Source organism: Chiloscyllium punctatum, chromosome 7 (assembly GCF_047496795.1).
Source record: "Chiloscyllium punctatum isolate Juve2018m chromosome 7, sChiPun1.3, whole genome shotgun sequence".
NCBI lineage: Eukaryota > Metazoa > Chordata > Chondrichthyes > Orectolobiformes > Hemiscylliidae > Chiloscyllium > Chiloscyllium punctatum.
The window spans coordinates 50,981,397-50,998,640 of NC_092745.1; the positions used below are offsets into that span (position 1 = coordinate 50,981,397).

Sequence of the window (17,244 nt, forward strand, 5' to 3'; positions counted from 1 at the left end):
GGGAACTGGGGTGAGGTGGGGAAAGGGGAAATGAGGAAACTGTTGAAGTCCACATTGATGCCCTGGGGTTGAAGTGTTCCAAGGCGGAAGATGAGGCGTTCTTCCTCCAAGCGTCTGGTGGTGAGGGAGCAGCGGTGAAGGAGGCCCAGGACCTCCATGTCCTCGGCAGAGTGGGAGGGGGAGTTGAAATGTTGGGCCACGGGGCGGTTTGGTTGATTGGTGCGGGTGTCCCAGAGATGTTCCCTAAAGTGCTCTGCTAGGAGGCGTCCAGTCTCCCCAATGTAGAGGAGACCGCATTGGGAGCAATGGATACAATAAATGATATTGGTGGATGTGCAGGTAAAACTTTGATGGATGTGGAAGGCTCCTTTAGGGCCTTGGATAGAGGTGAGGGAAGAGGTGTGGGCGCAGGTTTTGCAATTCCTGTGTTGGCAGGGGAAGGTGCCGGGATGGGAAGATGGGTTGAAGGGGGGCATGGACCTGACTAGGTAGTCACGGAGGGAACGGTCTTTGCGGAAGGCGGACAGGGGTGGGGAGGGAAATATATCCCTGGTGGTGGGGACAGTTTGGAGGTGGCGGAAATGTTGGTGGATGATTTGGTTTATGCGAAGGTTGTTAGGGTGGAAGGTGAGCACCAGGGGTGTTCTGTCCTTGTTACAGTTGGAGGGGTGGGGTCTGAGGGCAGAGGTGTGGGATGTGGATGAAATGTGTTGGAGGGCATCTTTAACCACATGGGAAGGGAAATTGCAGTCTCTAAAGAAGGAGGCCATCTGGTGTGTTCTGTGGTGGAAGTGGTCCTCCTGGGAGCAGATACGGTGGAGGCGGAGGAATTGGGAATACGGGATGGCATTTTTGCAGGTGGTGGGGTGGGAAGAGGTGTAATCCAGGTAGCTGTGGGAGTCGGTGTGTTTGTAAAAAATGTCAGTATCAAGTGGGTCGTCATTAGTGGAGATGGAGAGGTCTAGGAAGGGGAGGGAGGTGTCAGAAATGGTCCAGGTAAATTTAAGGTCAGAGTGGAATGTGTTGGTGAAGTTGATGAATTGCTCAACCTCCTCGCGAGAGCATGAGGTGGCGTCAATGCAGTCATCAATGTAGTGGAAGAAGAGGTGGGGAGTGGTGCTGGTGTAATTACGGAAGATCAACTGCTCTATGTAGCCAACAAAGAGTCAGGCATAGCTGGGGCCTATACGGGTGCCCATGGCTACCCCTTTGGTCTGGAGGAACACATGTGACATTACTTCTGCCACTCACATCATCGCTGATGTCACACGCTCAGTGACTTCCGCCCCCCCCCCCCCCACTGCCGTGTTTGCCACCACTTCCGCCCCCACCAATGCCACTCACCTGCACTCTGCTGACACACACCCCACAGATCCCACTGTCGCCATCCCCGCTCCCCAGAACCCCACCCCTGCTCATGACTCCACCTCCATTCCCCCCCACCACCACACCCACTCGAGTTACCAGCTCCACCCCCACTCCCAGCTCCACACCCACACCAGATCCCAGCTCCCAGCTCCCAGCCCTGCCGAGTTTTCACCAGCCCTCCAGACCTTCCCCTCACTGAGGACGAACGATCAGTCCTCAGCAAAGGACTCACCTTCATCCCCCTCCGTCCACACATCAATGAATTTAATTTAATACACGACGTGACATCGAACAATTCTTCCGCCGCCTCCGCCTCCGAGCTTACTTTCACAATCAGGACTCCCGCATACCTTCTGAGGACCCCTTCGCCCACCTCCAACACACTGCATCCACCTGGACACGCCGCGCTGGCCTATTACCCGCCCTCGACTTCTTCATTTCCAAGTGCCACCAGGACATTAACCACCTCAACCTGTCTACTCCCCTCCCCCACTCCAACCTATCACCCACACAACGCGCAGCCCTCCAATCCCTCTGCTCCAATCCCGACTTCACCATCAAGCCAGCAGATAAAGGGGACGCAGTGGTAATTTGGCGCACTGACCTCTACACCGCTGAAGCCAAACGCCAACTCTTCCCTCCGTTTTTTCCTCTCCAGACGTCCCCAACAGTACCCTTCCACCGACACTCTCATTAGTTTGGCCGAACTGGTCCTCACCCTGAACAATTTCTCCTTCGAATCCTCCCACTTCCTCCAGACCAAAAGGGTAGCCATGGGCACCCATATGGGCCCCAGCTATGCCTGTCTCTTTGTTGGCTACGTAGAGCAATTGATCTTCCGTAATTCACCAGCACCACTCCCCACCTCTTCCTCCGTTACATTGATGACTGCATTGGCGCCACCTCGTGCTCCCACGAGGAGGTTGAGCAATTCGTCAACTTCACCAAGACATTCCACCCTGACCTTAAATTTACCTGGACCATCTCAGACACTTCCCTCCCCTTCCTAGACCTCCCCATCTCCATTAATGACGACCCACTTGCTACCGACATCTTTTTACAAACATACCGACTCCCACAGCTACCTGGATTACACCTCTTCCCACCCTACCTCCTGCAAAAATGCCATCCTGTATTCCCAATTCCTCCGCCTCCACCGTATCTGCTCCCAGGAGGACCACTTCCACCACAGAACACACCAGATGGCCTCCTTCTTTAGAGACGCAATTTACCTTCCCACGTGGTTAAAGATGCCCTCCAGTGCATCTCGTCCACATCCCGCACCTCTGCCCTCAGACCCCACCCCTCCAAACGTAACAAGGACAGAACGCCCCTGGTGCTCACCTTCCACCCTAACAACTTTCGCATAAACCAAATCATCTGCCAACATTTCCGCCACCTCCAAACAGACCCCACCACCAGGGATATATTTCCCTCCCCACCCCTTTCCGCCCTCCGCAAAGACCGTTCCCTCCGTGACTACCTGGTCAGGTCCATGCCCCCCTTCAACCCACCCTCCCATCCTGGCACCTTCCCCTGCCACCACAGGAATTGCAAAACCTGTGCCCACACATCCTCCCTCACCTCCATCCAAGGCCCTAAAGGAGCCTTCCACATCCAAAGTTTTACCTGCACATCCACCAATATCATTTATTGTATCCGTTGCTCCCAATGCGGTCTCCTCTACACTGGGGAGACTGGACGCCTCCTAGCAGAGCGCTTTAGGGAACATCTCTGGGACACCCGCACCAATCAACCACACCGCCCTGTGGCCCAACATTTCAACTCCCCCTCCCACTCTGCCAAGGACATGGAGGTCCTGGGCCTCCTTCACTGCTGCTCCCTCACCACCAGATGCCTGGAGGAAGTACGCCTCATCTTCCCCCTCGGAACACTTCAACAGTTTCCTCAGTTCCCCTTCCCCCCACCTTACCCCAGTTCCCAATTTCCAGCTCAGCACTGTCCCCATGACTTGTCCTACCTGCCTATCTTCTTTTCCACCTATCCACTCCACCCTCCACCCCCCCCGACCTATTACCTTCATCCCCTCCCCCACTCACCTATTGTACTCTATGCTATTTTCTCCCCACCCCCATCCTCCTCTCACTTATCTCTCCACGCTTTAGGCTCTCTGCCTGTATTCCTGATGAAGGGCTTTTGCCTGAAATGTCGATTTTACTGGTCCTTGGATGCTGCCTGAACTGCTGTGCTCTTCCAGCACCACTAATCCAGAATCTAGTTTCCAGCATCTGTAGTCATTGTTTTTACACAGTTGTGATAATAGTAGATTCAAACCCATTTGAGGACCTGAGTACATAATCAAGGCTGAAATCTCAATGCAGCACTGCAGGAGTTCTGTATTTTGAGGTGGTATCCACTATCACTAAACTGGAGCTTCCAATCCATGAAAAGCAGCATCACTGGGTCATTTTTAAAAATAAATTTACACCTGGAGAAGCCATTACAGTTCAATGTTGAGGTTAACAATCCATTCCCCAGCTTCAATTGCCACTGTGTGAATGATTGTGACACTACCTTGAATGGACCTCTCAGTGAGTGGGCAATGATGGAATCTGGATGGCTGTAGTCACAACTTGAGCCATTTCTCAGCCATAGGATCATACAGCATGGAAACAGTCTCTTTGGCCCAACTCGTCCATGCCGACCAAATATCCTAAACTGATCTAGTCCCATTTGCAACATTTGGCCCATATCCCTCTAAGCACTTCCTGTTCATCTACCCCACCAATGCAGATGCCTTTTAAATGCTGTAATTGTACAATATCCTCTAGCAGCTTGTTCCATTCATGCACCACCTTCTGCGTGAAAACGTTATCCCTTAGGCCACATTTAAATCATTCCCCCCTCACATTAAACCTATGCCCTCTAGTTTTGGACGCTCCTACCCTGGGATAAAGATTTTGGCTATTCACCCTATCCATGCCCCTCATGATTTTATAAACCTCAATAAAGGTCAGCCTCCATTTTCCAGGGAAAAAAACACATTAGCCTAGTCAGCGTCACCTTATAACTCAAACCCTCTAATCTCAGCAACATATGGTCCACTTGTGGATCAAGAGGTCACATCTCCTCTGGCCTGCCCTGAAGAGACTGAAGGCTGCCCAGATTTTCCACGGAAGGTTGAAATCTGTGATTGCATCTCTCAGGTTCGTTACCAGATTGCAGTTGGTGACGTTCAGCCAAGACATGCTTCATCAAGAGACAGAGGTGTTATCAGTGTATATAATGCAGAGTGTGATTCAGTAGGGTCTACGGGATTTCAGCTGAGCAACTTTATCATTAAGATCCTGCATCAATGGGAGTGCTTCATTAGCTATTAGCTGGTGATGTTCTTTCAGGACAATGTTTTCTCTGCAGACATCAAGATGTTCAATCTCTGACAAAAGGAAGCCATCTCAAGCAGTATTGGCCTTGATATCCCAGAAACAATCCTTCTGGTGTTCTGGAAACGAACAGTACATTGATGTTTGTGGGACCAAAATGGACAAGGTGCCACACTGTCCATTAGCAGTCACTGCACTGCAATTAATTCATTAGATTTGAAGGATGGAAACTTTATTCTTATTCATTCACGAGAAGTGATGTCACCAACATTTATTGGAATGTTGATATGTTTCCAGGCCAGGATAGTCCATAACTAAGAGGAAAATTTGCAGGTGATGTTCCCATGTGTCTGCTACCCTTACCCTTCTATGTCGTCTTGGGGAGTTATGGCATTCATCCTATGTGGAAGGTACACCTTCTGTCACTGTGCATCGGTCTTAGAGGGACTGAATGCAGAAGGTGGAGGGAATAATAGCGGATGTAGTGTGAACCAAACAGACTGCTTTGCTTTGGATGGTGTTGAGCTTCTGCAGTATTGTTGGAGCTTCACATGGAAAAAAATCACCAACATTCCTGATTTTTGCCTTGGAGGTGTTTGACATGCTTTAGGCAGTCAATTTGTGAGTTGGCCCCTGCAGAAGTCCTAGGGTCAGACTTGCTCTTATTGTAGCAGTATTTATGTGGTTAGTCCCAATCAGTTTCTGGTCAATGGTACCTCCAAAGATGTTGGTAGTGGGAATTCAGCAGTGCCATTGAGAGATGGCTGTATTCTCTCTTCTTATTGATGCGCATTGTCTTCCAGTCGTGTGGTGCATGTCTAACTTGCCACTTGTCAGTCCAAGCTTGAATGCTGTCTGGGTCTTGATGCATATAGACGTGGGTTATTTCCATATCTGTGAGGAGTCACTGAACATGGTGCAATCATCCCCACTTTTGACCTTATAACTAAGTGAAGGTCATTGATAAAGCAGCTGAAGGTGGTTGCACCTAGGATACTAACCTGTGGAACTTCCTGCAGTGATATCCTGGGACTGAGGAAATTTATAATTAGAGCACACAAACAGGCCCTTTAGTCTAACTTGTCTCTGCTGATCAGATATCCTAAACTGATCTGGTCCCATTTGCCAGCATTTGGCCTATATCCCTCTGAACCTTCCTATTCATAGGTTCTACATTTGCTCGCTGAATCTCAACCTGTGCTACAAATCTTCTCAAAAATCACCCTTTCTTTTCATGCACCCATGCAGATGCTTTTTAATTGTTGTAATTGTGCCAGCTTCCACCACTTCCTCTGGCAGCTCATTCCTTACACGCACCTCCCTCTGTGTGATAAGCCCTTAGATGGCTTTTAAATCTCTCCCCTCTTACTTTAAACTTATGCCTTCTAGTTTTGTGCTCCCCTACCCTGGTGAAAAGACCTTGGCTATTCATCCTATCCATGCCCCTCATGATCCCCCTTAGCCTCCGACGCTCCAGGGAAAACAGCCCCAGCCTATTCAGCCTCTCCCTACAGCTCAAACCCTCCAACCCCAGCAACATCCTTGAAAATCGTTTCTGAACCCTTTAAAGTTTAACAACATCTTTCCTGTAGCAGGTTTAAATTTTAAAAAAATCAAACAAATCATAATTGCTAAATAATTGTGTGCACGTTGTTCCCTGGACTGTAGAATTCATACAATTATGTTGCAGTGTCATTCTATGGCACTGGATGAATTAGAGATTCAACTGCACATACTGAGTGTTTTTTTGGGGGGGCTGGAAATTAATTTTCCTTTCCATGCAAATCACTGTTCAAAGCAGTGATGCTGTTCCCTGATGCTGGGCACAGTGCAATAACGTGATGTCAGCTGTTGTATCTCCTTGTCACAAGCTTGTGACTTAAAGTCCAACTCTGGTCCTTAAGCACAATGATCAAGGCTGACACTCCAACATGACACAGTATCAGCAGAACCTGCTTTCAGGTTATCTGTAAAAACTGAGATCCTCCTTACTCATTTAGATGGACATAAAACATTCCATTGATCTATTCTGAAGAGTAGCAGGGGAGCTTTTTTTTTAGATCAGATTAGATTCCCTACAGTGTGGAAACAAGCCCTTTGGCTCAACCAGTCCACACTGACCCTCCGAAGAGTAACCCACCCAGACCCATTACCCTCTGACTCACGCACCTTTCACTATGGGCAATTTAGCATGGCCAATTCACCTGACCTGCACATCTTTGGACTGTGGGAGGAAACCGGAGCACCCGGAGGAAACCCATGCAGACACAGGGAGAATGTGCAAACTCCACACAGACAGTCGACCAAGACTGGAATCGAACCTGGGACCCTGGTGCGGTGAGGCAGCAGTGCTAACCACTGAGCCACCGTGCTGCCCAATATCCAGATAAATTTCATCCCACAATCAATATCATAAAAGCTAACTATTGTCACACTGCTGTTTGTACAAGCTTGCTGCACACAAATTTGCTGTTGTATTACCAACAATACTGCAGTGTATTCTCTTGTAAAAAATACGTCACAGACTATAGAGTACTTTAGGTATCCTATGGTCATGAAAGGCTCTATGTAAATAGAAGTCTTTCCTTCCATATCAAATTGACCATCCTTCCATCACAACCCAGATAACAATGGCAGTCTCAATTCCAGTTCAATTTTCTTTCCAACCAACAATGTAAGACGTTGCTGTTTGGTCCAAAGTTCACTGGATTACAGCCAGACCAAGAATCCCAAGCTAATATTGTCCATTAAAATGGCCACTGGATACAACTGCCAGTAGCATTCTACTCCTTGCTTTATCTCAGCTGGCTAATTCAGTAAATTTCAACTCCAGCTTGGGAACCTCTGGAAGATACCAGTTATCTGTTTTTCTCAAAATCAGATTGCACATAGTTGCAGAAGGAACCATCACTGTCCTTTCTCAATAAACCATTCATTGTGTTTGCTTAATTGCCTTTAAATTATGGTGTGTAATTGTTGTCAACTGTCACATCTGCCTAATGGGAAAATGCCCATGCAATAACATGGGTTGACAGATTAACCTAGTCAGATCAGGAGCAATGATGAACTCTTGTAGCCTGCAGTAATATGTGTCATCTCCAGAGATCTCAGTGATCGCATTCTCCTGTCTAGGCTGTAATGTCATAAGTTCAAATCCGTTTCTGAAAGGACTGGCAACTCTGTCCTGACCAAGTGCTGCATTGTCAGGAGGTGCTAATTGAAAATGAGACATTACATGAATACTCCATTAGGGAAAGTGGCACAAGGGAATAGAACTAATGCAGGCAGGGTGGGCCAAATGGCCTCCTTCTTCAACATCGCTATTCTGTAATTCTGTCTCACTTGCCAGTCTTGGGTAGAAATAACTGATCCCATGATATCTAATACAAACAAGAACAGAAATGTTGCCGTGAGTGTTCAGACTCATATTTACTTTTAACCAACATTATCAAAATAAATGTTTTAATCATCATCACATTGCTGGTTTTACTGTGTTCAAGTTGGCTGCTAATTTCCCATTTGGCAAAGGTGAGTACACTTCAAAAGTATAAATGTCTGTCAAGTGCTTTGGGACATCATGAAGCCATGAAAGGCACAACATAAATTCCAATCTTCTTAAAGGTGCCAACAAAATCACTGACTTCAAAGCACTTCTTTAGCTTATGGGTCATTACATTCAAATATGGCACAGGCAGATTACTGGCAACATAAATACTCACTGAGATCTGAAAATACAGTGCAACACAGTTCAAAATGAAAGAGTGTCAATCAAACCTAGGTAACGTAATACCAAGAAGCCATGGGATATTGGTACCATGGTGACCTGTTTGTGCTTTATTTTTACTTATTTCCTAAAGAAACGATTTAGATTGGTTGCCACTTTGCACAGGGGAGGTGGTGGCCTAATGGCATTATTGCTGGACTGTTAATCCACAGACCAAAGTAACGTCCCAGGGACCTGGGTCTGAATCCTGCCACAGGAGATGGTGGCATTTGAATTCAATAAGTATGTGGAATTAAGAATCTAATGGTGACCATGAATCCATTGTCAACTGTCAGGAAAAACCCATCTGGCTTACTAATGTTCTTCAGGGAAGGAAACTGCCATCTTTACCTGGTCTGTCCTATATGTGACTCCAGGCCCACAACAATGTGACTGCCCTCTGGGCAATTAGGGATGGACAATAAATGATAGCTAAGCTAGTGATGTTCTCATCTCATTGATGATTTTTTTTTAAAAAATGAAAATATACAGAGAATCAGGCCTATTCAGTTTGTCTGTTGATGCCCTTTAACATGAATAGTCATTCTATCCACAGTTCTTTACTCATTTCAAGATTACAATAATAGCTTTAGAATAACTGAGCCACAGCATTACACTCAAATATCACAATTTAATTTATGAGTCCTATAAATTCCGACAGACTGAAAATAATCATGATGTCATCTTTAATGTGTAGCAAAATTAGAGTCCCCAAATTTATATTTCTGAATGAAAATGGACCAGAATGAATGCTGAATTACAAGCTGGAAATTGTAACATGCAGCTAAGTGAGTTTACCGATCAGAACAATCATATTTGTGTCAGGTGGAGTTTAATTTATATAACTGTGAGATGTTGCATTTGGTAAGGCAAACCAGAGCAGGACTTGCACTGTTAATGGTAATGGAGTGTTGCCAAACAAAGAGACCTATGGGTGCAGGTGCACAGTTCTGGGAAAGTGGAGTTGCAGGAGGATAGGATGTTAAAGGAGGCATTTGCTATGCTTGCCTTCGTTAGTCAGAACATTGAGTACAGGTGTTGGGGGTGGTACTAGATTGGGTTGGGATAAATGGTTGGCATGGACGGGTTGGACCGAAGGGTCTGTTTCCATGCTGTACATCTCTATGACTCTATGTACAAGACATTGGTGAGTCCAGTTTTACAATACTACTTACAATTCTGGTCATTCTTCTGTAAGAGAGATGTTGTTAAACCTGAGATCTGAAAAGATTTACGACGATATTGCTGGGACTGGAGGGTTTGAGCTGGAGCTTTCTTCCCTTGACTGTCGGAGGCTGAGGGAGTGACCTTATAGAGGTTTATAAAATCATGAGATAGGGTGAACTTCCACAGTCTGTTCCCTGGGCAGCGAAAGTCCAAAACTAGAGGACATAGATTTAAGGTGAAAGGAGAAAGATTTAAAAGGGAGCTGAGGAGTAACCTTTTCCACACAGAGGGTGATGAGTGTATGGAACGAGCTACTGGAGAAAATGGTGGAGGCAGGTACAAATACAACATTCAAAAGGCATCTGGATGGGTATATGAATAGGAAGGGTTTAGAAGGATATGGGCCAAATGCTGGCAGATGGGACTAGATCAGATTGGGATATCTGGTCAGCATGACCGAGTTAGATTAAAGGGTCTGTTTCTGTGCTGTATGAGTCTATGACTCTATTTCATAGATAACACAGGCCATGGAATTCATTTGGTTACCTTCACAGTCAGTATGAAATATTAATTTGTTGTTCATTGCATTTAGTAACTATAAATGTTAAACTTTTCAGGATGTATTCTGAAACTAACTAGGGCTTGCAATCTGCTGCTTAAATATGAATGATCTCCAAATATATATGGAACATTTCCATTACATTAAATTTCACTTCTTTGATGCCAAGATAAGAGGTCTAGTCTTCAGATACTGAACCAAAAACTCATTCCTTGCTGAAACAGCTTCTAAATTAGCAGCAAGTCCAGTGAGTGGATGAAGCCATTTTAAGAGTTTGCTCCTCTGGTGACTGAGTCATGATGCATGAACCAGTATGTGACGGAGATCACAGCTTGGAGTCTGGTACATGCTGTTTTTTGATCCCAATCAGTCACAGAAAGCAAGTCAATTAGCCTCAGATTCACTGCACTAGGAAGGAGGGAGTTTAAAAAATAAATAAAACTGCCAGAATGTAGGGGTACGGGTGGGTTGCGCTTCGGCGGGTCAGTGTGGACTTGTTGGGCCGAAGGGCCTGTTTCCACACTGTAAGTAATCTAATCTAATCTATTATTGAGCATTTTCCCGCAAACTGGAAAACAACGGATTACAATGCAACGGTTGCTTGCTACTCTGAATCACATGGAGAATAGATTAGATTAGATTAGATTACTTACAGTGTGGAAACAGGCCCTTCAGCCCAACAAGTCCACACCGCCCCGCCGAAGCGCAACCCACCCATACCCCTACATCTACACCTTACCTAACATTATGGGCAATTTAGCATGGCCAATTCACCTGACCTGCACATCTTTGGACTGTGGGAGGAAACCGGAGCACCCGGAGGAAACCCACGCAGACACGGGGAGAATGTACAAACTCCACACAGTCAGTCGCCTGAGGCGGGAATTGAACCCGGGTCTCTGGTGCTGTGAGGCAGCAGTGCTAACCACTGTGCCACCGTGCCGCCCAATAAGAGATGGTTTCGAAATTTGAACAAGTTGAGTATAATAGCAATAGTTTTGCAGTTTTCAAGAAGAAACCTTTCACGATTAGGTGATCAGTTTTCCCCATGGAAAGCACCTTCTTCTTACATTGCTGCGTAATAAAAGCAAATGAGAAAGCATATAATGTGGCAAAGGGCAGTGAAGGGTGAAGATTAAATAATATGAGGATAAACTAGCCAGTAATATAAAGGAAGACTTAAGAATTTCTTTAGACATACAAAAAGCAAAACAGACACAAAAGTGGACATTGGGTTGCTAGAAAATGACCTGGAGAGATAGTAGTGGGGAACAAGGAAAAGGCTGAGGAACTGAATAATTGCTTCGTGTCAGTTTTCACAGTGGAAGACACAAGTAAATATCCCAAAAATTCAAGAAGGGGAGGGGGCAGAGCTGAGTATGGTGGCCATCACCAAGGATAAGAAACTGGAAAAACTAAATGACCTGAAGGTGGATAAATCACTGGGACCAAATGGACTACACCCCAGAGTTCCAAGTGAGATAGCTGAAGAGCTAGCCGAGGCACTAGTGGTGAGCTTTGAGGAATCATGAATCAGGGAGGGTCTCAGAGGATTGGAAAATCGCTCACATGACACCCCTGTTTAAAAAGGGAGTTAGGCAAAAGACGGAAAATTACAGATTAACCTAACCTCAGTCGTGAGTAAGATTCTGGAATCCATCATGAAGGATAAGATTTCTGCATACTTGGGAATTGTATCATAAAATAGGGAAAAGTCAGCATGGTTTCATCAAGGGGAGGTCATGCCTGATAAATCTGTAGAATTCTTTGAGGAAGTAACAAGCAGATAAGGCCAAGGATAGCAAGTGGATGTTAGCTACCTGGACTTCAAGAAGGCCTTTGACAAGGTGCCACCCAAGAGGCTACTGAGTAAGGTAAGGGCCCATGATGTCAGATGCAAAGTGCAAGCTTGGCTGTCTGGTAGAAAGCAGAGAGTGAGGATAAAAGGGTCCTTCTCAGGATGGCGGGTGGTGACAAGTGGTCAGTTTTGGGACCACAATGTTTCACTTTTTGTATTAATCATCTTGATAAAGGAACTGAAGGCATTCTGGCTAGTTTTGCAGATGATACAAAGATAGGTAGAGGGACAGGTAGCATTGATGAGGCGGGGCATGCAGAAGGATTTGGACCAGTTAGGAGACTGGGCAAAGAAATGACAGATGGAGTACAATGTAGTAAAGTGTGAGGTCATGCACTTTGGGAGGAAGAATAGAGGCATGGACTAGTTTCTAAATGGAAAGAAAATTAAGGAATCTGAAGTGCAAAGAATCTTGAGAGTTCTACTCCAAGATTATCTCAAGGTAAACTTACAGTAGTTAGGAAGGTAAGTACAATGATGGCACTTATTTTGAGAGGACTTGAATATCAAAGCAAGGATGTACTTCTGAGGCTCTGTAAAGCTCTTGTCAGACCAGCTTTGGAGTATTGTGCGTAGTTTTGGACCTTCTATCTCAGGAAGGATGTACTGGTTCTGGAACTTGTTCAGAGGAGGTTCACAAGAATGGTCCCGGGAATGAAAAGCCTAACAAATGAGGAACATTTGAGGACTCTGGGTTTATACTTGATGGAGTTTAGAAGTATTGGGGTGGGGGGTGGGGGGGGGAGGTGGGGTTCTAATTGAAACGTACAGTGAACTGAAAGGCCTGGACAGAGTTGATGTTGGGAAGATGTTTCCATTGGTTGGAGAGACTAGGACTGGAGTGCACTGCCTTAGAGCAAAGGAAAGACCTTTTAGAATGAAAATAAGGAGGAACGTCTTCAGTCAAAGCATGGTGAATCTATGGAATCCATTGCCACAGAAGGCTGTGAAGGCTAGGTCATTTAGTATATCTAAGACTGAGATAGATGATTCTTTTGATACTCAAAAACCTAAGGGTTATGGGGAGAAAGCAGGAGAATGGGGTTGAGAAACTTCTCAGCCATGATTGAATGGTAGCGCAGACTCGATGGACTGAATGGCCTAATTTCTGTTCCTATGTCTTTTGGTAATAACGAACAGGAAAACTAATCTTTCCAGAAATTTGAGACCTACTCTGAAAGAGAAGTTCTATTTCCTATTCATAATGTTAAAGAATGTGAGTTTCAACTGAATTTCTACATTTTAGCAAGAAGTGTAAGAAACGTAAAACAGAAGAATTCTCAATCACATAACACACAGGACTGATCGCATTTAATAGTTCACACATTCTGACTTGACGATATACCACAGCTCTTTCAATGCTGCTAAATTTAGATCCAGGTACCCATTATCTAACAACTCTGTGGGATCACCTAAATCACACATTGCCTGTAGTTCAAGGCTTTCTAAAGGCATAAAATGACAACTTTGTTGGTGATGCCCACAGCCTAAGAATCGCCTTATTAATACCCAATCTCTGATGCACCTTCCACTCACTTGCTCTGAATATCTCCTCTTTTGCTTCTACACTTGTCTAATTAATGCTATGAAGCACCTTAGGCATTTTGCTACACCAGAGGCACAATGTAGATGTAAATAGTTGTTGCAACTCTTTTAAATTGCACAAATGCAATATGCACACTGGCCATGCACCAGTTTGGATGGAAGAATTGTAATGCAGTTGTTCAGAGCTAAATCACAATGACCAAGATAGACAGGCTTATTTGTAGTAAATTTAAAAAAATATATAATTTACATGTAATACCTAAATAAATACTAGGTTCCTTACAATGGCAAGACTGTTTAAATTGCATATTAATACAACTTAATTGTTGAGCCTTGGATGTATGCTAACTCTGGGGTTTGTGATTAGTAAAAGTACCTGTACTTTAAAGCAAGCAGAAGCTGGAATGCACATTGATGATGTCTGCAACACATCAGGGTTTAACCGGGGCTTTTGAGCATCACCATTTCAGTCAACAAAATAAAATATTACATTAAAATTTTACAAAATGAAAATACAAAGCATGTTGATAAAAGCTACAGAATCTAACCAGAGCTTACAAATTTCATTACTTGGTTGAACAATATCAAACATATTTTCACCATTGATGTTCAATAGCTTTCTTAGCGTTCTCGTCTCTTGTCAGAGAGTGAGGTGAAGTTCTTGTTTTCCAAAAATACAAGCATGATATAAATAACATTTTTTTTTAAGTAACACAACGTTAAAATTTAGAATTGAAAGGTTACTTGGATAATAAAAGATAGCTTTATAGAGGAAATTAACTTTCAATTTCTAAATAAATGAATACAACAGGAATAGAGACAAATCATCTTCTTTGCATTAGGAATTTGTGAGCATCAAAAAGCTGTTAAAATGCAATAAAAATGCTACTTACTTTGCTCTAGGTGTGTGTGTTAGTATTGGTGCTTCTTTGCTGAGTTTAGCTTTAACATTTGGCAACGCACTCCTGTCCTGAGAACACAAAAATCCACAAAACGCAAGCATCAGTACACAACACATTTGTCCCTTTGACATATTAAAATTCCTTTCTGCAGACATTTTTAACCATTTTCTGTGTCAACCTGACATGATACAGAACCCAAACAGTGATGATAAGAAAGGTAAGATACAAGATTGAGGCAGGAAGGTTGTTTCCACTGGCGGGTAAAACCAGCACAAGAGCACGTGGCTTCAAAGTTTAGGGGAAGCAGATTTAGGGCTGAATTGAAGAGGAACTTATTCACCCAAAGGGTTGAGAATCTGTGGTATTCCCTGCCCAGTGAAGTAGTTGAAGCTTCCTCATTGAATGTTTTTAAAACTAAGATGGATAATTTTTTGATCAGTAAAGGAATTAAGGGTTATGGACAGGTAACTAGAGCGGAGGCCACATCTGCTCCAATTTCTTATGTTCTTCTATTGAAAACCACAGACAATAAATTCCTGTGCAGATCAATGCAAAGCAGAAAAAGATAAATGGTGAGCAGTGCACAAATAAGAGAGAAATGGCAGCATTTTGATTGTCGAAAATCACACAGGGCAAATGAACATCTATTACGAGGTACTCTACCATCTGACACTATAGTGTAAACAGCCCTTATGAATGTTTGATAAAATAACGTTGGTACTTTTACATTATTCACTCCAATATGAAAATTATGTGCAAATAGGCAATATAACCAGACAACATAAAGAACATAGAACTTTACAGTGCAGTACAGGCCCTTCAGTCATTGATGTTGCGCTGACCTGTGACACCAATCTGAAGCCCATCTAACCTACATTATTCCATTCTCATCCATATGCCTATCCAATGACCACTTAAATGCCCTTAAATTTGGTGAGTCTACTGCTTTTGCAGGCAGTGCGTTCCACGCCCCTACTAATCTCTCAGTAAAGAAACTACCTCTGACATCTGCCCTATATCTATCACACCTCAATTTAAAGCTGTGCCCCCTCGTGCTAGCCATTGTCATCTGAGGAAAAAGGTATCGTCAAAAGGGACGGCACAGTGGCTCAGTGGTTAGCACTGCTGCTTCACAGCACCAGGGTCCCAGGTTCGATTCCAGCCTCATGCGACTGTCTGTGTGGAGTTTGCACATTCTCCCAGTGTCTGTGTGGGTTTCCTCCCACAATCCAAAGATGTGCAGGTGAAGTGAATTTGCCATGCTAAATTGCCCACAGTACTAGGTGCATTAGTCAGATGGAAATGGGTCTTGGTGGGTTCCTCTTCAGAGGGTCGGTGTGGACCAGTTGGGCCGAAGGGCCTGTTTCCACACTGTAGGGAATCTAATCTAACCTAATCCGAGGAAAAACAGTTACAGCTACACAAATTAGCAGATCACTAGATTGCATGTGAGATAATCAAACAGTAACTTTTCTGTTGTAACCACTTCGCTCATCATTAAATCATTTTAGGTTGCTGTCCAGAAATGTGCATAAAGTATTTACCAACAACATAGTACATGCCATGTTATCATCTTAACGAAAACATCTACAGGACAAACCTATGACACTAGCTAGATAGATAGCAAAGGAAAAGTGACTGGAAAGCAACAGATTAACACTCTGAGACATGCCTTTAAAAGCAGATCTTAGGATGAATACTTCAATTCCTTAGAAGCAATTAAAGTCCTAACTGAGACTGAGCTGACCAGCTCCAGGTTGAGACAATGTGAAATCTTTTGATGACCATGTGCAAAATCTATGAAAAGCATGTTTTATTTTCATGACACAGTTTAAATAATTATACGGTTTTAGCACAGAAAAGTTTAACTAAGTAATGTGATATGCTTATAACATTTCAGTAACATCCCCATCAGATATTGCCAACATTTTAAAAAAATCCTTGATACACTTCTTCCCTCCGATCAGAAGACTGACGTCAAATTTAATGCCACATTTAAAAAAAAATCCAGGTTGAGAAAGCCAATTAGCGAACCTTGCTTTGTGACTTTGAATATTTTTTGCCTTCACCATTGCTGATGTCAATTCAGAAGACTTGGACAGAAGTCTAGGCAGAAAATATAGAGTTGTTCTCATGAGGAAGAGAAGGGATTTTAATTTTTCAAATGAGATGTTAAAATGAGTCCCATCCGCCTACTCAAGCAGATGTAAAAGATCCCATGACGCTCATACAAAAAGAGCTGAGGAATTAGCCCTAATGTCCTGTTCAATATTTATCCTCAAACTCGCATCACAGTCAGATTATCTGCTCATTCTCATCATGCTGTTAGGGAAATGTTATGCACAATTTGGCTGGTGTATTTTCAACATTGCACATGACCACACTTCAAAAGTACTTTGTTGTCCATGAAATGTTTTGGGACTCTCTGCTATCATCAAAAGGTATCTCAAAACCAAGTTCATTCTTTCATCTAAATCATGATTATAATGAATTAATTATAATGAATCTTCATTATCATTAAATCATATAAGGCTACTGACATAGAAAGACACACTTGCACTTATGTAGTGTTGCCCGCAACTGCAGGACGTCTCAAAGCTATTGACAACCAGTAAATTTTGTTTAAAATACAAGTACAAGACAAAATACTACACATTCTAGAAATTTTAAATTGAAAGAAGCAGAGAAATGTTAGAATTGCTAGATCTACAGAGAGACAGAGCTGATGTTCAGGTCAG

The 17,244-nt window shown here is 43.8% G+C and overlaps 1 protein-coding gene across 2 annotated transcripts in view; it reads right to left on the minus strand.

The window, feature by feature from the left end:
- LOC140479633 (uncharacterized protein C1orf21-like) overlaps positions 1 to 17,244 on the minus strand; it is a 200,018-nt gene that overhangs the window by 23,894 nt on the left and 158,880 nt on the right. For both annotated transcript variants that reach the window (XM_072573531.1, XM_072573530.1), the window contains exon 4: positions 14,498 to 14,574. In XM_072573531.1, the coding sequence (XP_072429632.1) occupies positions 14,498 to 14,574 (77 nt within the window). The remainder of the gene's footprint in view (positions 1 to 14,497; positions 14,575 to 17,244) is intronic.